This window comes from Oncorhynchus mykiss, chromosome 4 (genome assembly GCF_013265735.2).
Source record: "Oncorhynchus mykiss isolate Arlee chromosome 4, USDA_OmykA_1.1, whole genome shotgun sequence".
Lineage (NCBI taxonomy): Eukaryota > Metazoa > Chordata > Actinopteri > Salmoniformes > Salmonidae > Oncorhynchus > Oncorhynchus mykiss.
This window is the reverse complement of record NC_048568.1, coordinates 11834378-11857652: the sequence shown is the minus strand read 5'-3', so window position 1 is coordinate 11857652 and position 23275 is coordinate 11834378. Positions and strand designations below refer to the sequence as shown.

Sequence of the window (23275 nt, the reverse complement as noted above, 5' to 3'; positions counted from 1 at the left end):
TGGTCATGGTGAGAAGTTAGCATGTCTTGGTTGATATGAGGGGCGGCAGGGTAGCCTAGTGGTTAGAGCGTTGGACTAGTAACCGGAAGGTTGCAAGTTCAAATCCCCGAGCTGACAAGGTACAAACAAATCTGTCGTTCTGCTCCTGAACAGGCACTAGGCCGTCAATGAAAATAAGAATTTGTTCTTAACTGACTTGCCTAGTTAAATGTAAAATAAAAATTAAAAAAATGGATAGAATTGCAGGAAATTAGCTTCACATGTTCTACTGCCTGAGCTCCTGCTGCTCCTATAAAATAATATTGAACTCCTCCACCTAAATATAAACAGTACCAAACATGAGTACCGGCACCTATTTCAGTCCAAGTCGAGCACTGTATGTATGTGAATGGTGTGTATAGACAGTATGTGAATAGAAAAGGGGTGTACAGCAGTAGTTATATAGGATGAGCCATGACTAGAATACAGTATATACATATGAAGTGAAGTGAGAATGTTATATAGGAGTAAATATCATACCCCCCCCCCCCCAAAAAAAATATTCTAACCTCCCCTTTTATTGGTCATGGTGAGAAGTTAGTCTTATGTCTTGGTTGATATGAGGGGCGGCAGGGTAGCCTAGTGGTTAGAGCGTTGGACTAGTAACCGGAAGGTTGCGACCCCCGAGCTGACAAGGTACAAATCTGTCGTTCTGCCCCTGAACAGGCAGTTAACCCACTGTTCCCAGGCCGTCATTGAAAATAAGAATTTGTTCTTAACTGACTTGCCTGGTTAAATAAAGGTAAAATAAAAAAAATAAAAAATAAAAATGAGTCTTTGTGCCTCTGTAACGTTCTCACTCACCATTATTCACAATTCATTCATCATTATCCATGATCATGGTAGCATCCACGTTAATGTAGAAGTATTCAGAAACATATGATATTGTTATTTACAATACAAGTTTCTCCAAAATGACACAATTCATTGTTTACCATACATTTTTATTTGGGCACAACATAATGTGGAACATAACCAAAACAAACTGCAAATCCATCCAACAAATTTGCAGAGTCACAAGCTGGATGTAGTCATTGCGCGCTAGGAATATGGGAACAAATGCTAAACCTTTGACTATTTGACTACACATGTAAGTACATTTGTCCAAATACTTATTAGCCCATGAAATGGAGGGACTAGATACATAAAGTGCTTTAATTTCTAAACATTAAAACAGACATGTTTGAAAATACCCTCAAATTAAAGGTGACTTTCTGTACTGTCGCCTAATATGAAACATTTGATTGAAATTCAAAATGCTGGAGTATAGAGCCAAATTAAATGTGTTGCTTCACTGTCCAAATAAATATGCAGACGAGTGTGTAACAGAGAATTGGCTGTATTATTCCTTTTGTTCTGAATTCCTCTCTCAGACCTCTATGGTTCATCTTGCCAGAGGTGATCAGGGTCACTTTGGCAACGGCCTCATTTCACTCTGTTTATCCAGGAGTTTCTGAAGGAGGAACTGCCTTCTATGCTGCCTAACGGGAGATGTCATGGTTATCAAGTGTTATCCACAGTGAATTGTTTGCTTAAATCCACCTAATTGTCATCATCGATCCGTTTCATCATGTTGATCAGATTAATTTGGCTCTCTTCTCACCCTTGAGAAGTGGACAACAGTGGCTGAGGCAGACCTGCATTCAGTTTCACATTTATGTGAAGGAATGGATTTGACATTGAATTTGATGATATATGTGCTCCGTTATTTTGGATAGCCCTCTGACATTTTGAAGAGAGAGTAGTATGTGTGCGAGAAGATTAGTTTTGTTAGTTTTGTTTTGGGGTTTCCTAAATGTATGCCGTATTAGTTGGGACATTTGCCTTTGACCTGCTGTAATTCCAATATAATCCCATGACGAATCTGCGGTTGCTGTTTATTTTCTGCTCAGCTTTTTGGACCATCCTCCTGTTGTACTTGGATTTTGAGGTGGGGTTTCCTGCATAACGACCGTGTTCCTTTGCACCCCTCAGATGATTGTCGATGGGGCGGTCACCACTGTGGTCCTGACCAAGCTGACCCCTCTGACGGAGTATGTGATCAACGTCTTCTCTGTGACCGGAGGGGAGACCAGCGAAGAGCCACTGAAGGGCACTGAAACCACCTGTAAGTGTTGCAGCCGTGCTGCTCCCTCTCCTCTCTGTCTTGTATTCCTCTTCCGCCGATTCCTCACACAACCTCGTCCCAATTACCCAGAGTAAACCTTGTAATCACTTCCTGGAAAGGTGGCCCGGTTCAGCCAATCCAATAGCCTTATTTGGAAGTTGAATGACTCAGCAGAGCTGCAGATGAGATTGGTTCCACAAAGACGTCTGTCGGTTTCCCTCAGGGATGATTAAAAGGGAACTTTAATGTAGGGATAGCAACACCGCTCCAATGAGTTCCACTGGTGTAGGAGCTCATTTGTTTCATTACGGTATACAATGCTGAAATGAACTACATCCCCATGCCCTCCATGCTTATTGGGCTGTTTTTAAATGGGTTGAACATGGATGGAACTTCATGTTGCTCTTGGAGGCGTATTAAACAGGGTTGTTTACACCACCAGGGTTATATTGGGTGTATATCTGATTGGTGGCAGTAAAGTGTTAAACAACAAGTTCCCATAAGGTTTCCCTTCTTATGAGGAGAATAACCATTGTTCTCTCATTTCTGGGCCTCATTAAAAGTGTCTTAAGAAAACTGACATAATTTCACACGATGGTTAAATACACTGACCACTTTCATTGTTCTATTTGTACTTAATAGCGGACGTTGTTACTTTTTGAAACGTGTCCCTTTGATTTGCATGGTGGATGTGCGAAGATATTTCTCACTCCCATAAAGCATGGTTATTGTTTTGTCGCCCGCCACTTGGACAGCGTAATAGCAGGGTGAGCTCACCATGGTTTCCTTTAGTTGTCAGTTTAAGCTAACACATTGATCAGTGGTGGAAAAACGATTCAATTGTCATACTTGAGTAAAAGTACAGATACCTTAATAGAAATCAAGTAAAAGTCACCCAGTGAAATGCTACTTGAGTAAACGTTTTAAAGTGTTTTGTTTTAAATATACTTAAGTGTCAAAAGTAAATGGAATTGCCAAAATATACTTTGGTATCAAAAGTCAAAGTATAAATAATTTCAAATTCCTAATATTCATTTATTACATTTTTATTTACAGATAGCCAGGGGCACATTCCAACGCAATTTACAAACAAAGCATTTGTGTTTAGTGAGCCCGCCAGATCAGAGGCAGTAGGGATGACCATGGATGTTCTTTTAATAAGTGTGTGAACTGGACCATTTTCCTGTCAAAATGTAATGAGTACTTTTCAGTTCCAGGGAAAATGTATGGAATAAAAAGTACATTATTTCTTTAGGAATGTGGAATGAAGTAGAAGTTGGCAAAAATATTAGTAAAGTACAGATACTCCCAAAAAACTACTTAAACTACTCGTACTTCAAAGTATTTTTACTTAAGTACTTTTCACCACTGACGTTTGCAACCCAAGTGGCACACTATTCCCTATAATAATGCACTATTCTTGACCAGGGCCCTCCTGTGTAATCGGTTAGTGTGGCTCAGCCGTAAACACAGAGATGTGGGTGGCTGGGTTGTGTTGTGGATGTCAATAGACTAGAGTTAGGTGGGTAGCTGTGGTTGTAGGTTTTCCAACATTTCCAGAAGATGGGCAGGGAATCTGCACTCCTGATGTTAGGGTGGAGCTTGTTCCACTATTGGGGTGCCAGGATAGAGGAGAGCTTCGACTGGTGGTGACTAACTGTGGGTTTCCTATCTGCTCTCTCCGCAGTGCCACTACCCGGGGTGATCAAGTTGACTGTGTACGATGAGACCATGACCACATTTAAGGTGAGGTGGGAGAAGGCTGAAGGGGCGACAGGATATATGCTGCTCTACCGTGCCATCAATGCCACTGTGCCCACTGTGGAGAAAGAGGTGAGTAGGAGAACAAACACACACACACACACACACACACACACACACACACACACACACACACACACATATCCTGGTGGAGGACGCGTTGGATAGGAGCTCCATGTGCATGATCAGCATATCCCCATCCAGTTTCTAACTCCTTGAAGCCAAGGCCTCTGCTAGCGGGGCCTTACTCATTCCAGATGGCAATATGATGATCTCTGCACAGAGCAGGAAGTGGACGTTTACAGTGGTGTTCAGGCAAGGCCTACAAAAAAACAGACCCTTTGGACCCATAGGGTAATGGGAAGGACTAGCTCATGCTGACCCTGTGCAGATTATTTTTTTACCAGTGATGTCATTGAGATGATATTAACCAAAGAAAATCTCAACAAATGCTGTATATTTTGAACTGCAGGCTTCTGTAAGGGCTGGCAAGACGTAGTGTACCCTTTAGAGGGATTTCACTATGGACTGAAGGCAGCAAGGCAGGCATACCAGTTAGCGCTGTGAACCAGGTGTTCAAAAAGTGTCCTTTTGACAAGTCCTGTCTTGCTGTTTTGTTCCCCTTTGTCGTCCGGCCTGCTCTAACACTCTCTCTCTCTCCCTCTCCCTCCTCTCCTTCTCTCCCTCTCCCCTTCCTCCCTCTCCTGCCTCCCCTGCCGTGCAGGTACGAGTTGGGGCAGATGTGAATGATGTTCAGCTGAAGGATCTTATCACCGACACAGCGTATACACTCACCCTGTTCGCCCTACATGGAGTGGCAGCCAGCAACCCCCTCATAGACCAAGGAGTCACCTGTATGTTCCTCTTATCTCTGTCTCTCTTTATTTCTCTCTCTTTCTCTGTCTCTCTTTGTGTCTCTCTCTTTCTCTCTCATCTCTCTTTCTCCCTTTTTGTGTCTCTCTCTCTTTCTCTCTCGTCTCTCTCTCTCTTTCTCTCTCTTTTTTTCTCTCTCTCTCTCTCTCTCTCTCTCTCTCTCTCTCTTTGTCTGTCTCTCTCGCTCTCTCTCTTTTTGTCTCTCTCTCTCACGCTCTCTCTCTCTCTCTCTTTTTGTCTCTCGCTCTCTCTCTCTCTCTGTCTCTCTCTGTCAATTTCAATTAAATTTAAGGGGCTTTATTGGCATGGGAAACATATGTCTACATTGCCAAAGCAAGTCAAATAAATAATACACACAAGTTAAATAAACAATAAAAAATTAACAGTAAACATCACACTCACAAAAGTTCCAAAAGGATAAAGACATTTCAAATGCCATATTATGTCTATATACAGTGTTGTGACGATGTGCAAATAGTTAAAGTACAAAAGGGAACCTAAGCAAACATAAATATGGGTTGTATTTACAATGGTGTTTGTTCTTCACTGGTTGCCCTTGTTGCTGTGATGCCACATGGGTATTTCACCCAATATGGGAGTGTATCAACATATCTTTCCCCCACCATGACCCTATAGAGCTGTGTACTACCTTACAATACATAGATGGGTCTAAGACTCACTAACTTTCACTCCCGTGCCCCCTCTACCACACGCTCTCTTTTCTCCCTCTCTATCCCTTTCTCTGTCATTCCTCTTACCCAGTGCCCTTACCACCATCGGGTAATCTGAGGATCACTGGTGTCACCCATAGCGCCATGAAGCTCAGATGGGACGCATCCCCGGGGAAAGTCCTCAAGTACATCATCACCTACAAGCCAGAGGAAGGAGAGCTCAAAGAGGTGACACGAGCACCACACATTTAAACAGGCCTGACGCTAATATAGAATTTTCCTTTCAATCTGAAAGGTTTTGAAACACAATCTCTAGCTACAGCAATAAATAACATGTATGGTTAAGCCCTATGGGCCCCGGTCAAAAGTAGTACACTATGTAGGGAATAGGGTGTCATTTAGGACAACACAAATACTGTCCTCAAGGTTCTACAGTGGTGCCATGAGGTCATGGGAAAAGTGTGAGTGAGGAACTCAATGTTCTCTATGATCGCCTAGCTGTTTAGGGAAGGCCACTGAAGTCAGGGGGTTATAATAGCAGCCCTTTCAGTAGACTGGGATCTTGACTCCATGGGCAGGCCAGCACACGTCGATGTGGGGAAAGAAGCCTACTGGCAGTCAGAGAAGACCCTGGCCCCAGCACCCAGCCACAGGCTCAGAGATATATCACTGGCGTCACTCGTCATCATTTCTCACTTACATTTAAGAGACCGCCAAGCTGTGAAGAAAGCTCAAAATTGATGTTGAAGGAGGTGTCTCTTTGGACACCCCTGAAAGAACCTCCAGAAATGACTGATGGATGAGCTATGGGCTATCCTCTCATGGATAACATCTGAAGGCTGCTGTCTCCAAAGTAGCCTCTCTCTCTGTGGATTTATGTTCTAAGGTCTGCCCTGTCAGTTGCCACAGATTTTTCCCTCCACGTTACAATTGGAGGACTGTCATAACTCGCTGTTATGGACACCTTTTTCTTGATTTTCTTTCTCGAAGTTTGAAGTGGAAACTGAATTGAAAGAGACATTTATCCGCATTCCTGCTGGAATCTTTTTGACTTCAAGGGTTTTTCCTACCGTTGCACATCCTCTGGAATTACCAATATAGCCGTAGGACTTTTCTGAGGACACGTACAATTATTCATGAGGCTTTTCTCAAGTGTGCTGATGACGTTTAGAAATAACAAGGAAAGAAATCGGAGAGAGGAAAGAGGGGGATTTCACTTCGAGAACATTGTATTGGTTAACATCAATGTTCAAAATGGGACAATCTGAGTTTATGTTAATGTTAGTAGTGGGAGTTCATGCTAGTTGTTCAGCAGAAAATACGGTTGTTAATTGTTTGTTGATCCTATAATCCTAATACCCCTTTTCTGCCAGGTTGAAGTCAATGGTGATATAACATCCCTGCCTCTTACCAACCTCATCTCTCAATCTGAGTACGACGTTGCTGTCACCCCAGTTTACGACGAAGGCGTTGGAAACTCTATGCTTGGACAAGCCATTACAGGTACACAATCGTTTGTGTGATTTATTGTTTGGCTGACGAGCAGTAGATTAGAGATTAGTGTGTCTGTAATGGTGAGAATTGAATTTGCAGATCCCCCTTGGATTCAGCCTCTCGTCTTTCTAGATGAAGCCCAAACATGAAGCCACTGTTCCCTGAGGGTGTGTGTGTGTGTGTGTGTGTGTGTGTGTGTGTGTGTGTGTGTGTGTGTGTGTGTCTAGTTAATTGTGTGTTTGTGTGTGTCTGCTGTCACTCACTGCATGGGGCCTTCTTCATCATTAATCACAGATGATTTGAGGACATTTTGTTTTCCACACACTCACACACAAAACCCCATTTGTCGACGATTGTTCCACAAAATGGACTCGCAGCAAAAATGTTCCTCACATGGTTCGCAGCCCTTCTGATGAAATGGCTTTGCCTCATCTCTCAGGACTTCCTCATAATAATCACGTCTCCCTCTCTCACGTCTCTGTCCATGTGTACAGATGTTGTTCCTGCCCCGCAGAATCTGAAGTTGTCCGAGGTGACCCAGACCTCGTTCAGGGCCACCTGGGAACACGGGGCCCCTGACGTGGCCCTCTACCGAATTGGCTGGACCAAGAAGGGAGAGAACAACTTCCAATATGTACGTTGATCAAGTGGCTAGCCGACAGGGATTGTTGACTGGACTATCTACTGCTATAGAGCGAACAGGATTGAATGGAGTGGTGAAATGTGACTGTTTATGCTTTCTCACTCACTCTCTCTTTCCCTCTCCCTTTCTCACTCCCCCCACCCCTCCCCTCTCCAGTCTATCCTGAACAGTGATGAAACGTCCCATAATCTGGAGAACCTGGATCCGGACACCCTGTATGATGTCACCGTCACGGCCATCTACCCAGACGAGTCAGAGAGCGAGGACCTGATTGGCAGCCAGCGCACATGTAGGTTGACCCTTCTCTTCTTCTCCTCTGTCATCCTCCTATCAATTCCATTCATGTTTTCCAGTTAGACCACAGATGTGGTCCACAGCGTATTGAAATAACCTGTTGTTCTCTTAACGTTCTCTTTTTCCAGTGTTAAAGATGACCACACCTGGTATGTTATTTGAAACGGAGAAGGACATTGTCATTGTAATATTCATGACTATAATTATTATGGTAATGCGAACGATAATGACAGTGTTGTTGATGGAAAACACACTTTAAAAAAATCATCATCATCTGCATGTGCATTGATGTGCCTTTAAAGAGCTGCAAATGCAAAAGTGTGACTACTGACCCGCAGGGACCGGACGTTCCACCACAGACACCTCATTGTCAACCATTCGTCATAATATCATTTCTCATGTCATTTAATGTCGTTTTTCATGCCGTAATGTTGTCCTTCCTCATGTCTTTAATGTCAAGCCTCATCATGTCATGTCACAATGTCTTCCTTATCAATGTCCCCATCATTAGAAATGCATGTGCCATATTCAATGGTAACCTTACCGGCTGCTTCACTCTCCCTTTGTGTCGCTTATGTGTACTTCATCACCAAATCATGTGTTCTCGTCACCAAATCACGTGTTCCCATCATCTCACCCCTCCCCATCATTACCGTCATTGCTTCATCCAGCTTCATGACCCCCAAGTGATCATTGGGAATTGGTAAAGGCTGTGTCATGTGCCCTGCAGCCATTGTGTATACATTACCACTCTCTTGGGTCAGTGTATTGATTGTAATGTGTTCCTAGCTCCCACTGGACCTCCGCAGAACTTGCAGGTGTTCAACGCGACCACTGTCACTCTGACAGTGAAGTGGGACCACGCCCCAGGTCCCGTACAGAACTACAAGATCTCCTTCCAACCTGTGGCAGGAGGCAAAGCTCTCTCAGTAAGTCACACACCCTCCAGTAGTTTCTTTAAAAATTTGAAGAATTCTAACTAAGAGTGTATTTTGAGCAACTGATACGCTTTGGCCGCCCATGACGTCCTGACTACTCAATCCTTTAACTTGATGAATTATGCCTTCTGGGTATGATATCTCTCAGTTTACTCACCTGTAATTTAGAGTAGGTTGTTCTTACTTTCTGGTCTGTAAGTGAGCGGTGATGTTGGTTGTTATCAGTGTAATTTCTCCAATGTGCCTGAAGTAGTTTAACTCCAATGATGAAAACGGGGAAATCTGTGCATCAGTACTTCTTAAGGCCAACAGATAAACAGCCCAAAACCTTAAAAGGGATAGTTCACCCAAATTACAAAATAAAATATTGGTTTTAACCTGTAAGCAGTCTATGGACAAGGTATGACAGCAATCCATGCGTTTGTTTAGTTTCCCTGGCACTGTTTCCACATGCTAACGTTTGAGCATTTATGGCACAAATCTCATTCGAATCATGGGACCGATGTTAGCATTTCTTTGCACATCATGTTAAAATCATCTGTAAGTGACTTTCAGCAATACATTTGAGATACTTTTGGATGATTTGGACATGACGCGCGAAAAAGGCTAATATCGGTCCCATGACATCAATGGGATTTGTGCCACAAATGCTACAACGTTAGCATGTGGAAATAGTGCCAGGAAAACTAAACCAGAGAATGGATTGCTGTCATACATTTCCCGGAGACTGCTTACAGGGTAACGAAACCAATATGCCATTTTGTAACTCGGCCAAAACTATGCCTTTAAAGTCAAAGGGCTAAATCCGTGTGCATAGAAGTACTGAAGCATTTCTGAATTGGTTCATTGTAACATGAAATCCCTTGCCTCTTGGGACCCACTAGTGGTCTCCCCCCCCCCCCCCCCCCCCCCCCCTGACAAGAGTAGTAAGTAGTAGTCCCGTGTGGCTCAGTTGGCTGAGCAACGCCAGGTCTGTGGGTTCAATTCCCACAGGGGACCAGAGCTAAAACGTGTCAAATGTAAATGTATTAACAACAGGCTCTTTTGTCTTCCTGCACGTCGTTAGTTTGACATTTGATCATGACATTGTCTTCCTATCCGGTCTGTTTGTGCACTTACTGTATCTGGCAGCCAAGCCCACATTCCTAACTGATAACTTAATTGTGAGCAGCGACGGAAATTGCTTGGGAATTCCTTTTATTTTTTGGGGGGGGGGTCTTTTTCGGTTGACAATGCGCTAATATGAAAAGAATTTGGTTAGTTAAACAAGTGTCTCTGAGAAGTTATGACAGGGCACCCCAAACAAGGTGTCAGTTCTCTAAACCGTGATCTCAACATGACACCATTGGGACAGAGCTGTTGCATGTACATCTGATCCCATCATAGCACATTATTGCTATTATAGTGCTGTGTCTCTGTACACTTAAAACAGTATGGAGACATCTGCTGCTGTGGGTCTGAAGACTTGTTGATTTAACATAAGGCATATAAGCCAGGCATGACGTTCACACTTGGGTGATATGAGGATCCTCAAGTGCCTTTCTCTGATATGATGGTTTAGGGATGTCAAAGTACAAACAGTGGATGTGTTGCTTAGGTGAGCTGCAAAGTAGATATGTCAGATATAAGCAAATGCAATGGAAATGGCATCGTATGTCTTTCCGCTCAATGGCTTTGGCGCTTCCTGCTGTCAATAGCTGTTGCTTACTGTAGTGCCCATTAATCGCCATGATGTTGCAACGTAAAAGGCTTCCATGATGTCCAGTGTCCCTCAAGACCATTTCGTCTTCCCTTTACATACTACTTGTTGATGAACAGAGTAGTGTGAGAAAGGCAATTGTTTTCTCCTAAGGTGTTTGAATGAGCAACTCTGTTCACACAAATGGCATCAGGTAAATAAATGATTAATGTATTGGTTGATTATAGAGAAACTCAATTGCTGCTTTGATAGAGTTGGAGTTTACATTGGTCACGTTTGGATGGCTTCCCCGGGACAGTGTCAAAGAACTCTGCTTGGCCTCAACTGCCGAGGTAGCTAGCTAGTGAGCTTCAGGGCATTTTGTCTCAGAGCCGAGGAAAGCACTAACCATTGAAACAGTGTTACTTGTCATCCATCTATCAGCCCTTTATAATGTATTGCTCTTTAAACTTTGAAGTGAGATGTTCTATCCTCCCAGAGACATAGAAAAGACTCTGACTGTTGACATGTTGTCTCCCAAACAGACCCAGGTAGGAGGGAAGAAGAACAGTGTCATCCTCCAGAAGCTAACGCCTGACACTCCCTACTCTGTCACCGTGGCTGCCATTTACCCCAGCGGAGAGGCCAAAGACATCTCAGGCCGAGGAAAGACCAGTAAGTGGACCTGATGACAGGATCTCTCGAAACCCTCGGGCGTATAAAAGGCCAGAGAACACCCACAACATTCTCCCAATAGATGTATAATTTTAGAGTACAATCAATAGAGAAGATAAGACGATTTTGTACAGGATTTTGACGTCAGTTCAATCAATATAATAACAAGAACACACAGTCAAATGTTTGAAACCCCAGATTAAAGCCATTTGGTTTTACGCAGAGCCTCTGGGTGGAGTAAAGAACCTGCAGGTGATCAACCCCACCATGACCACCCTGAACGTGAAATGGGAGGCGGCCGACGGGAAAGTGAAAGAGTACAAAGTCATCTATGTACCTGCTGCCGGTGGAGCTGAGAGCATGGTAGGCATGGTAGGACCGGTAGGAAGTATCTCAACTTACAGTTGGCTGACTGTAGAAAATACTCCCAACAATTCACATCCAAAAATAAGAATTAGCATATCACTGTATTGTTTGATATTGTTTGTTTTATGAATCACAAAATATGGTAAACAACTACAGTATCTTCAGTCAAACAGGGTTGCATAGGCATGTTGGGCGTCGTTAATAGTTGGGTTGTGTTTGTGTAATGTAAAGGAGACTGTGGATGCCACTTCCACCACCACGGTTTTGAAAGGCCTCCTGCCAGACACCCTCTACACCGTCTCACTGGTGCCTGTCTATGAAGTGGGAGATGGACAGAAACAGTCTGAGAATGAAAAGACAAGTAAGACTGGCTGACATCTAAGTCTAAAGATCGTTAAAGATCTTCTAAAGATCACTTATTCAGTGATCTTTTCAGGGACTGATAATGGCCTTCTTAAAAGCCGATTTATGGAGTGAATCCATAAATAACCACCAATGCGGAGGATAACTCTACATTGAGTCTGTATTTAAACTTTATACAGACTCCTTGCAATACCAAGTTCAATCAGTATAATGTTTCAGGGACTGCCTAATGGCCTTAAAACCCATTAGTATCATCAATGGAGAGGTTAACTCTTCATTGCTGGATTTTAACTTCATACAACCTTGATAAGATAGTACTTTATTAAGTTCTATCAATCAATATAATGTGATATTATTAAAGCCTCTTTTGGCGTATCCAGGGCCCCTGGGTGGAGTGAGAAACTTGCAGGTGACCAATCCCACCATGACCACTTTGAATGTGAAATGGGAGCCAGCCGATGGGAAGGTCAAGGAGTACAAAGTCTTCTATGTACCTGCTGCTGGTGGAGCTGCTGAGGCCATGGTAGGACGAGTACTGTAGCTGATAGTGTAGAAATGGTTGTTTCCTCATTGCTTGTTTCGTGGACATTCTACAGAGGGACACTCAAAGTCAAATTGAATGAATACTTGTTTTTGCACGTTAGCTGGAGAGGTTCCAACAAACTTGATGCAACATAGTACACGTCTGTCAGGAGCTCCACGGGGACTGTCCGTTAGTCCTCTAATGTACTGCTTACACAGACAGTTATATTTGCATGATTCAGTTTATTCATTATTCGTAATTAATTCATCATTCATGTTTGGTTCATGCATGTGACCGACAAATACTGGTTCATGAATGTGACAGACCAATACCTCACAAGGCTTCTTCTCTCCAAGCTATAACCTTGAAATGGAGATATTCTTTTGTTCTCAAAACAAGGTTCTGGGCATACTGCCAAATTGCAGATGCTGATAGTGAGGATTCATTCAGTCAGTCCCTTGCATGAACACAGAAATTGGTTATTAGAAAAGCACAAACATAACATTTTCCATCACACTTGCCATATAAAACATGTATAGTTGGCATGTTGGTAGTGGGCAGTCATTAATAGTTGGGTTGTGTTTGTTTAATGTAAAGGAGACTGTGGCTGCCACTGCCACCACCACAATTCTGAAAGGCCTCCTGCCAGACACCCTCTACACCGTTTCACTGGTGCCTGTCTACGAAGTGGGAGATGGACAGAAACAGTCTGAGAACGAAAAGACAAGTAAGACTGGATGACATCTAAATCTAAAGATCGTTAAAGATCTTCTAAAGATCACTTATTCAGTGATCTTTTCAGGGACTGATAATGGCCTTCTTAAAAGCCGATTTATGGAGTGAATCCATAAATAACCACCAATGCGGAGGATAACTCTACATTGAGTCTGTATTTAAACTTTATACAGACTCCTTGCAATACCAAGTTCAATCAGTATAATGTTTCAGGGACTGCCTAATGGCCTTAAAACCCATTAGTATCATCAATGGAGAGGATAACTCTTCATTGCTGGATTTGAACTTCATACAAACTTGATAAGATAGAACTTAATAAAGTACTATCAATCGATAGAATGTGATATTATTAAAGCCTTTTTTGGCGTATCCAGGGCCCCTGGGTGGAGTGAGAAACTTGCAGATCACCAATCCTACCATGACCACCCTGAACGTGAAATGGGAGCCAGCCGAGGGGAAAGTCAAAGAATACAAAGTCTTATATGTACCTGCTGCTGGTGGTGGTGCTGAGGCCATGGTAGGTAGGGCTGGGAATTGCCAGGGATCTCACAATACGAAATCCCAATACTTAGCTGCCAAAAACAATGTATATTGCAATTCTCACGAGAGAGAATTGCAGAGAGACAAGAGAAAACTGGTTTTGATCAGTCAGGGAAATAAATGTGCTAAACGCATGTTGGCTCGCTATTTAAAATAAGATAGAAAACAAGCTATAGGATGAAACATACTGGAATTATGGAGCTGGTACAGCCAACTACAGTAGCAAAAACATACATACAGTGCTTTCGGAAAGAATTCAGACCGTTTACTTTTTCCACATTTTGTTACTTTACAGCCTTATTCTAAAACAGATTTTTTTTTATCCTCAGCAATCTACACACAATACCCCATAATGACAAAGCGAAAACAGGTTTTTAGACATTTTTGCAAATGTATTAAAAATTGAACTGAAATACCTTATTTACGTAAGTATTCAGACCCTTTGCTATGAGACTTGCAATTGAGCTCAGGTGCATCCTGTTTCCATTGATCATCCTTGAGATGTTTCTACAACTTGATTGGAGTCCACCTGTGGTAAATTAAATTGATTGGACATGATTTGGAAAGGCACACACCTGTCTATATTAGACACCACAGTTGACAGTGCATGTCAGAGCAAAAACCAAGCCATGAGGTCAGAGGAATTGTCCGTAAAGCACCAAGACAGGATTGTGTCGAGACATATCTGGGGAAAGGTACCAAAACATTTCTGCAGCATTGAAGGTCCCCAAGAACACAGTGGCCTCCATCATTCTTAAATGGAAGCACCAAGACTCTTCCTAGAGGTGGCCGCCCAGCCAAACTGAGCAAATCGGGGAGAGGGGCCATGGTCAGGGAGGTGACCAAGAACCAGATGGTCACTCTGACGGCCCTCTAGAGTTCCTCTGTGGAGATGGAAGAACCTCTCAGAAGGACAACCATCTCTGCAGCACTCCACCAATCAGGCCTTTATGGTAGAGTGGCCAGACGGAAGCCACTCCTCAGTAAAAGGCGCATGACAGCCCGCTTGGAGTTTGCCAAAAGGCAAAAAAAAGAGACTCTCAGACCATGAGAAACAAAATTCTCTGGTCTGATGAAACCAAGATTGAACTCTTTGGTCTGAATGCCAAGCGTCACGTCTGGAGAAAACCTGGTACCATCCCTACAGTGAAGCATGGTGGTGGCAGCATCATGCTGTGGGGATGTTTTTCAGCGGCAGGGACTGGGAGTCAAGTCAGGATCGAGGCAAAGATGAATAGAGCAAAGTTAGGAGAGATCCTTAATGAAAGCTTACTCCAGAATGCTCAAGATCTCAGACTGGGGCGAAGGTTCACCTTCCAACAGGACAACGACCCTAAGCACACAGCCAAGACACTCGCAGGAGTGGTTTCGGGACAAGTCTCTGAATGGCCTTGAGTGGCCCAGCCAGAGCACGGACTTGAACCCGATCGAACATCTCTGGAGAGAACTGAAAATATCTGTGCAGCAACGCTCCCCATACATCCTGACAGAGCTTGAGAGGATCTGCAGAGAAGAATGGGAGAAACTCCCCAAATACAGGTGTGCCAAGCTTGTAGCGTCATACCCAAATCGACTCGAGGCTGTAATCGCTGCCAAAGGTGCTTCAACAAAGTACTAAGTAAAGGGTCTGAATACTTATGTAAATGTGATATTTCTGTTTTTTATTTGTAATAAATTAGCAAAAAATTCTAAAAAGCAGTTTTTGCTTTGTCGTTATGGGTGTAGACAATTTAATCAATTTTAGAATAAGGCTGTAATGTAACAAAATCTGTAAAAAGTCAAGGGGTCTGAGTACTTTCCGAAGGCACTTGGGTACAAGCTTGGCACACCTGTAGTGGGCAAGTTTTTCCCATTCTTCTCTACAGATCCTCTCAAGCTCTGACAGTAACAGTCAAATATTTGGACACAGCTACTCATTTCAAGGGTTTATCTTTATTTTTACTATTTTCTACAGTGCAGAATAATAGTGAAGACATCAACACTATGAAATAACATATATGCAATCACGTAGTAACCAAAGAAGTGTTAAACAAATCAAAATATGTTATATTTTATATTCTTCAAAGTAGCCACCCTTTGCCTTGATGACAGCTTTGCACATTCTTGGCATTCTCCCAACCAGCTTCATGATGTAGTCACCTGGTATGCATTTCAATTAACAGGTGTGCCATGTTAAAAGTTCATTTGTAGAATTTATTTCCTTCTTAATGCGTTTGAGCCAGTTTTGTTGTGACAAGGTAGCTGTCATCAAGGCAAAGGGTGGCTACTTTGAAGAATCTCAACTATAAAATATATTTTGATTTTTTTTTAACACTTCTTTTGGTTACTACATGTTTCCATATGTGTTATTTCATAGTTTTTATGTCTTCACCATTATTATTCTACAATGTAGAAAATAGTAAAAATAAAGAAAACCCCTGGAAGGAATGGGTGTGTCCAAACTTTTGGCCGGTACTGTATGTGTGTGTATATATATATATATATATATATATATTTATATATATTTGGTAACTTTTTTACAAAACGAGCCAAATATCAATATATTATCTCCCCCAAATTATTTTGCGATTATATAAATATATATAAAGATTTTTTTTCTCCCCCTCATCACTAATTACGACTAGTACTCTAGCTGACAGTGTTGTTAGAAATGGTTGTTTTCATGCCATTCAAAACATGTATTGTTGGCATGTTGGTAGTGGGCAGTCGTTAATAGTTGGGTTGTGTTTGTGTAATGTAAAGGAGACTGTGGATGCCACTTCCACCACCACGGTTCTGAAAGGCCTCCTGCCAGACACCCTCTACACCGTCTCACTGGTGGCTGTCTATGAAGTGGGAGATGGACAGAAACAGTCTGAGAACGAAAAGACAAGTAAGACTGGCTGACATCTACGTCTAAAGATCGTTAAAGATCTTCTAAAGATCACTTATTCAGTGATCTTTTCAGGGACTGATAATGGCCTTCTTAAAAGCCGATTTATGGAGTGAATCCATAAATAACCACCAATGCGGAGGATAACTCTACATTGAGTCTGTATTTAAACTTTATACAGACTCCTGCAATACCAAATGTAATCAGTATAATGTTTCAAGAGACTGCCCAATGGCCTTGAAACCCATTAGTATCATCAATGGAGAGGTTAACTCTTTTTTTGCTGGATTTTAACTACAAACTGCAAACTCCATAAGATACGATGGTACTGTAATAAGTACTATCAATCAGTATCAAGTTATATTATTAAAGCCCTGGTTGGTGTGTCCAGAGCCTCTTGGTGGAGTGAAGAACCTGCAGGTGACCAACCCCACCATGGTCACATTGAACGTGAAATGGGACGCGGCCGAGGGGAAAGTCAAAGAGTACAAAGTCATCTATGCACCTGCTGCCGGTGGAGCTGAAAGCATGGTAGGACTGGTAACTGACAGTGTAGAAAGTGTGGTTACTATCAAGGGTATGAGTACTCATAATCCTTATACACTCCTGTTTGACTGAATATAGTTGCTTGACATATTTTGTGATTTATATAACCTTAGTTATGTTGGGAGTGGGCAAATGTTAATACTTGTATTGTGTTTGTATAATGTAAAGGAGACTGTGGCTGGAACCAACACAGTCCTGAAGGGCCTCACATCAGACACCATTTACACCGTTTCAGTCGTGCCGGTCTACGAAGTGGGAGATGGCAAGAAGATGTCTGAGAATGGAAAGACAAGTAAGCCTGGCTGACATCGGAAGAGGGACGGAGATAATGATACTTTCAGAGTATCATAAGTAGAGGGTAGCTCTTCATTAATGGATTTTAACTTTAACTTTGGTGTGTCCAAGGGCCCCTGGGTGGAGTGAAGAACTTGCAGGTGATCAACCCCACAATGACCACCCTGAACGTGCGCTGGGAGCCAGCCGATGGGAAAGTCAAGGAGTACAAAGTCTTCTATGTACCTGCTGCTGGTGGAGCTGCTGAGGCCATGGTAGGACGAGTGCTGTAGCTGATAGTGTAGAAATGGTTGTTTCCCCATTGCTTGCCATATAATAACACATGTATGTTGGGATGGGTAGAGGCTAATAGTTGGGTTGTGTTTGTGTAATATTTAGGAAACTGTGGCTGCTACTGCCACAAGCACTGTCTTGAGAGGCCTCCAACCAGACACCCTCTACACCGTCTCACTGGTGCCTGTCTTCACCGAGACAGAGGGCAGAAGGCAGTCTGAGAACGGAAAGACAAGTAAGACTGGCTGACATCCAAGCAATCTTTCGCCATGCGTGAACCTTGATTGCAACCAAGACACACTTCCACCTTTTCAGAACAACTCAGATGCCAGGACATGCATAAATCTCATAAATTGTCATTAGTACCCACTGTATGCTGTATTATTTGTATACACTTTTTATATTTTCCTTTTACGGTATGGAGGTACGGAACCTCATTGCTGCCTGAAAGATAACTTTTCTCTTTTTTCGGCCATTTCTTTCTTTTTTTGGCAGCAATAAGCTTCCGTAAACTGTGAGTTTTCAATGTAAGATGATTATTAATGAGATAAGAGGGATATAATGGATGAGGGACAGGTTTTCTATAGTTTTGGTTCTAATGGTGTTTTCCTCACCAGGACCGTTGGGCGGAGTGAAGAACCTGAAGGTGACTGAACCCACCATGACCTCTCTGAAGGTGGACTGGGACCCAGCAGACGGAGCCGTGCGCCAGTACAAGATCTTCTTCGTTCCTGTGGCTGGAGGAACACCAGAGGAAATGGTGGGTCTCTTTCACCTTATGACCTCATAAATAGCGTTTAGGAAATTAAACTGCGATGAAGCATTTCATCTGCAATCACCTTTTTCTCTCGTGTAAATAGGAGCAAGTACCTGGAAGCACCACCGCCATTGTTCTGAGAAACCTCAAGCCTGACACACCTTACACAATATCAGTGTTGCCTATCTACCCAGTCAGGGATGGGAAACGCCAGTCGGAGAATGGAAAGACACGTGAGTAGAAACATCAAATGAACTGGTAGCCTATTTTGTGATTTGGGAATATTGGAAATGTGAAATATGGTTTACTTGATTTTCTCCAATAATCACAGAATCATATAATAATCATAATGCCACACTTGTATCTCTATTCCCAGTGCCTTTGGGTGGAGTGACCAATCTGCAGGTCACCAACCCTACCCACACCACCCTCACCACCAGCTGGGACGCAGCTGACGGCAATGTGCAGGGCTACAAAATCATCTACACTCCCGTCGCAGGAGGCCTTGAGATTGTTGTGAGTATTCTACTGTACTCCGATCCATCTCCATAAGCCTAGAACTCATCACTGATACGGTGATGTTACATTTGTTGACAGTGTAATCCCCCTGAGCTCAGCCTAACACAATGGTTTCCAATCCTGTGGGAGGGAAGAATCCAGCTTCCTTGCACGGCATACTTTGTGGAGTGGGCATTTCGTCAGCCCGGCATGAGGAGTAGTGTTGAGGAGTTAGCATTGAGGACTTAGCGTTAGCAGTTCGCCTGCTGGGTTAAGCATGACGAGAGGCCGCAGCAGAGTAGTAACGCCGTTGTAGCCTAAAGAGGATGGAGTTCAGGCTGCGTAGGAGCTAACAGAGTGTGAACAGCTCTGTGATCCCAACTCTAATGCAATGGACTTTTTGGTTTGGTCGGCTTATACGGAACAAGATACTCTAAAGCAGGTATTCCCAAAGTGGGGTATGCGTGTTTTTAACCATCTAGTGTTCAGCAAAAATAACAACACAATGTCAAATACAGGTGGCCTAGTCAAATAATGAACATCCAATCACATTAACCGTTACTCTATCGCGGGAATTCCACTAACGGTCCATATGTAGCCAAACATAGCTGCTGCTCATTCCGTTTGCTCGAAAATTGATTAATGTTTAAAAAAAAAGTAAGGTCCTAGATTCTACTACCAGCAGTACTACACCTGCACCTGTCGACGACACAAGTTGTTCTGCTTCCACGAGCACATCCAATGCTAGCATCAGTAATTCTACATATGTCGTTAGCCCAGCTAGCATGGACACTGACAGCTGTGAATCTGATGCAGCCAAAGAGCTACTGCTCCCTTACCCGGAAAAGTACCGAACAACAGACAGGGACGTTGGACCATCGAAGAGGTGCTGAGAAATGGGAAATACATTGATTTGGGGTTCACTTATATTGGGAGTAATGCCTTTCCTCAGCCACAGTGTGTTGTATGTGCAAAAGTTCTATCTCACAACTCGATGAAACCTTCACTCTTGCGCAGACATTAAGAAACAAAACATGCCAATTTGAAAATTAAGCCACAGGGATTTTTTGAGGGAGAATTAAGACGACTTTCGAGTAGTAAGATATGTATAAAAGCAACAGATACCATTAATAAGAAGGGGCAAGAAACGTCTTATATGGTGAGCTACCGAGTGGCTAGGACAGGCAAGCCCCATACTATTGTGGAGGTCTTAATTCTTCCTGCTGCCGCGGATATTGCTGGGACAATGCTGGGGGAAAAGGCCAAAAAAACTATATAGACAATGTCTTCATCAAACAATACAGTTACATGGCAGGAGATGTCGTCAAACAGTTACTGCTTTGCATACAAGCCAGTGAATTATATGCATTACAGCTGGATGAGTTAACAGATGTGGCGGGCCTGGCACAGCTCCTGGTCTGTTACGTTTATGGGGGGTCAATTAAGGACGACATCCTCTTCTGCAAACCACTGGAAACCAGGACAACAGGAGAGGATGTTTTTAAAGTACTGGACAGCTTTGTGACAGCAAATGGACTTGGTGGTCAAGATGTGTTGGTATCTGTACTGATGGCGCAAAAGCCATGACAGGGAGACATAGTGGAAGGATAACGCGCGTGCAAGCAGTTGCTCCCGACGCTACTTGGGTACACTGCAGCATCCATCGAGAGGCTCTTGCTGCCAAGGGAATGCCTGACAGCTTGCAATATGTTTTGGACAATACAGTGAAAATGGTTAACTTTGTTAAAGCAAGGCCCCTGAACTCTTGTGTATTTTCTGCATTATGCAATGATATAGGCAGCAACCATGTAACGGTTTTACAACATACAGAAGTGCGCTGGTTATCAGGGTTCAAAGTATTGACATGTTTTTTTTAAATTGAGAGACGAGCTTAAAGTTTTCTTAACTGACCATAATTTTCGCTTGTCCGACCACTTGCATGATGCGAGTTTCTCACAGGACTGGCTTATCTGGGTGATGTTTTTCACACCTGAATCATCTGACTCTAGGATTACAGGAAGCCTCTGCAACTATATTCAATGTGCGGGACAAAATTGAGACTATGATTAAGAAGTTGGAGCTCTTCTCTGCCTGCATTAACAAGGACAACACACAGGTCTTTCCATCATTGTATGATTTTTTTGTGTGCAAATAAACTCACGGACAATGTCAAATGTGATATAGCGAAGCACCTGAGTGAACTGGGTGCACAATTACGCAGGTACTTTCCTGAAACGGATGCCACAAACAACTGGATTTGTTATCCTTTTTATGCCCTGCCTCCAGTCCACTTACCGATATCTGAACAAGAGTGCCTCATCAAAATTGCAACAAGCGGTTCTGTGAAAATGTAATTTAATCAGAAGCTACTGACAGGTTTCTGGATTGGGCTGTGCTCAGAGTATCCTGCCTTGGCAAATTGCGCTAAGACACTGATGCCCTTTGCAACCATGTACCTATGTGAGAGTGGATTCTCGGCCCTCACTAACATGAAATACAGGCACAGACTGTGTGTGGAAAATGATTGAAGACTAAGACTCTCTCCAATACAGCCAAACACTGCAGAGTTACGTGCATCCTATCAAACACACACTTCTCATTAACCTGTGGTGAGGTATTCACAATATTCTATGAACAAATAAGGTTTTATATGTAAGATGGTTTAATAAAGAGCTAAATTATTGATTATTATTGATTATTATTATTATGGTCCTATAAGAGATCTTTGTCACTTCCCACGAGCCGGGTTGTGACAAAAACAAATTCTTATGTTTAATAAATGTATCGTATAGTGTGTGTGTGGCATGCTTACAATGATGGCAAAAAACAACATTTGAGAGTGTTTGGTTTGTCTGTTTAGAATTGGCCTGAACAGTGTGGCGCATGGCTTTCGCTCAAAATCAAACCTGTCAAAATAAACTCCACAGAAGGGTGAGAGAAACTAGAGCAGTACATGTCGTTTTACAGATCACAGAACAGTGGTGGTACATGGGCCTTCTCGTGTGGATCTGGTGCATGAGATATAACTGTCCTAAATGGCGCCCTATTCCCTATATAGTGCACTCCTTTTGACCAGGGCCCAGAGGGCTCAGGTCAAAAGTTGTGCACTATGCACGGGAACAGGGCGTCTTTTGGGATGCAGCCATAGTGTTCCAGTATGTCTGTTGGAGCTTCTGTTGGTGTGACACCATCAATTTTTTTCCTTTGTAGGAGGAAGTCTCAGAGAGCACAACCACCACAGTTCTGAAGAGCCTCTCTCCCAACACACAGTACAGAGTCACTGTGCTGCCAGTGTACCCGGAAGGAGATGGTCAGACCCAGACCAAGGATGGAACAACAAGTGAGTAACGACAACTTATTGCACGATGCTCTCAGTGACTGGTGATAGTTACGGGCAAATTCTACAGTGAAAGACATTAATTACTTAAGCAATAAGGCCTGAGGGGGTGTGGTATATGGCCAATATACCACGGCTAAGGGCTGTTCTTATGCACAGCGCAAAGCGGAGTGCATGCATATATAGCCGTGGTATACCCCTGGTTACCAATGTAATTAGCGCAGTAAAAATATATATTTTTGTCATACCTGTGGTATACGGTCTGAAATCCCACGGCTTTCAGCCAATCAGCATTCAGGGCTCCAACCACCCAGTTCATAATGTGTATTAGCTCATCTGCAGACATATAATCAATAGGCATATAGTAGTAGTAAAACACAGCTGTGCAACAGGTGTATCATTGTTTTCAAATGGACGTGATGGCTAAGCTGCCCTGTTTCCTCTTGGTGCTCAGAGCCCCTGGGCTTCGTGAAGAACCTGCAGGTCATTGAGCCCACCACCAGCACCCTGAACGTGCGCTGGGACGCAGCTGAGGGGAACGTGCGCGAGTACATCATTGTCTACATCCCAACTGCAGGCGGGGAGCAGGAAGTGGTACGTCCGGATCACCTCACCAACACAACACCCCTACTAACGCACAAAAAATTGTGTATTCCATTGGAGACTGGTGGAGGGTGAAATCCATTACAATCAGCCCATCCTTCCATTTAAAGTGTCATAAGCCTATGGTGTATTCCCCTATAGCTAGTCAACATGGCTCAGGTGTAAGTAAGCCCCGTTTCTGACTGATATTCTCCCTTCTTCTTTCTTGAACAGGACCAGGTGTCTGGAACAACGACCACCACTGTTCTGAAGGAACTGAATCCAGACACGGAATACACTGTGACAGTTGTGCCTGTTTACCATGAGATGGAGGGTCTCTCTAGGTCTCAGAATGGAAAGACAAGTGAGTTGAACTGAATGGGGTGAAATTATTCAAAGGCCATCTAAGCAACAGA

At 43.1% G+C, this 23275-nt stretch overlaps 1 protein-coding gene across 8 annotated transcripts in view; it reads left to right on the top strand.

The window, feature by feature from the left end:
* Positions 1 to 23275, top strand: part of LOC110522086 (collagen alpha-1(XII) chain) — an 89582-nt gene that overhangs the window by 32319 nt on the left and 33988 nt on the right. For 4 of the 8 annotated variants that reach the window (XM_036975631.1, XM_036975633.1, XM_036975634.1 and 1 more), the window contains 26 exons: positions 2014 to 2146; positions 3834 to 3979; positions 4632 to 4761; positions 5543 to 5679; positions 6825 to 6954; positions 7440 to 7579; positions 7745 to 7877; positions 8011 to 8031; positions 8672 to 8811; positions 11044 to 11173; positions 11397 to 11536; positions 11771 to 11900; positions 12283 to 12425; positions 13023 to 13152; positions 13535 to 13677; positions 16443 to 16572; positions 16964 to 17103; positions 17287 to 17410; positions 17524 to 17666; positions 17791 to 17920; positions 18303 to 18445; positions 18546 to 18675; positions 18819 to 18958; positions 22151 to 22280; positions 22732 to 22871; positions 23094 to 23223. In XM_036975631.1, the coding sequence (XP_036831526.1) occupies positions 2014 to 2146; positions 3834 to 3979; positions 4632 to 4761; positions 5543 to 5679; positions 6825 to 6954; positions 7440 to 7579; positions 7745 to 7877; positions 8011 to 8031; positions 8672 to 8811; positions 11044 to 11173; positions 11397 to 11536; positions 11771 to 11900; positions 12283 to 12425; positions 13023 to 13152; positions 13535 to 13677; positions 16443 to 16572; positions 16964 to 17103; positions 17287 to 17410; positions 17524 to 17666; positions 17791 to 17920; positions 18303 to 18445; positions 18546 to 18675; positions 18819 to 18958; positions 22151 to 22280; positions 22732 to 22871; positions 23094 to 23223 (3406 nt within the window). Of the gene's footprint in view, positions 1 to 2013; positions 2147 to 3833; positions 3980 to 4631; positions 4762 to 5542; positions 5680 to 6824; positions 6955 to 7439; positions 7580 to 7744; positions 7878 to 8010; positions 8032 to 8671; positions 8812 to 11043; positions 11174 to 11396; positions 11546 to 11770; positions 11901 to 12282; positions 12426 to 13022; positions 13153 to 13534; positions 13678 to 16442; positions 16573 to 16963; positions 17104 to 17286; positions 17411 to 17523; positions 17667 to 17790; positions 17921 to 18302; positions 18446 to 18545; positions 18676 to 18818; positions 18959 to 22150; positions 22281 to 22731; positions 22872 to 23093; positions 23224 to 23275 lie in introns of all 8 variants that reach the window. The other 4 variants (XM_036975632.1, XM_036975635.1, XM_036975637.1 and 1 more) reach the window with 4 other exon arrangements.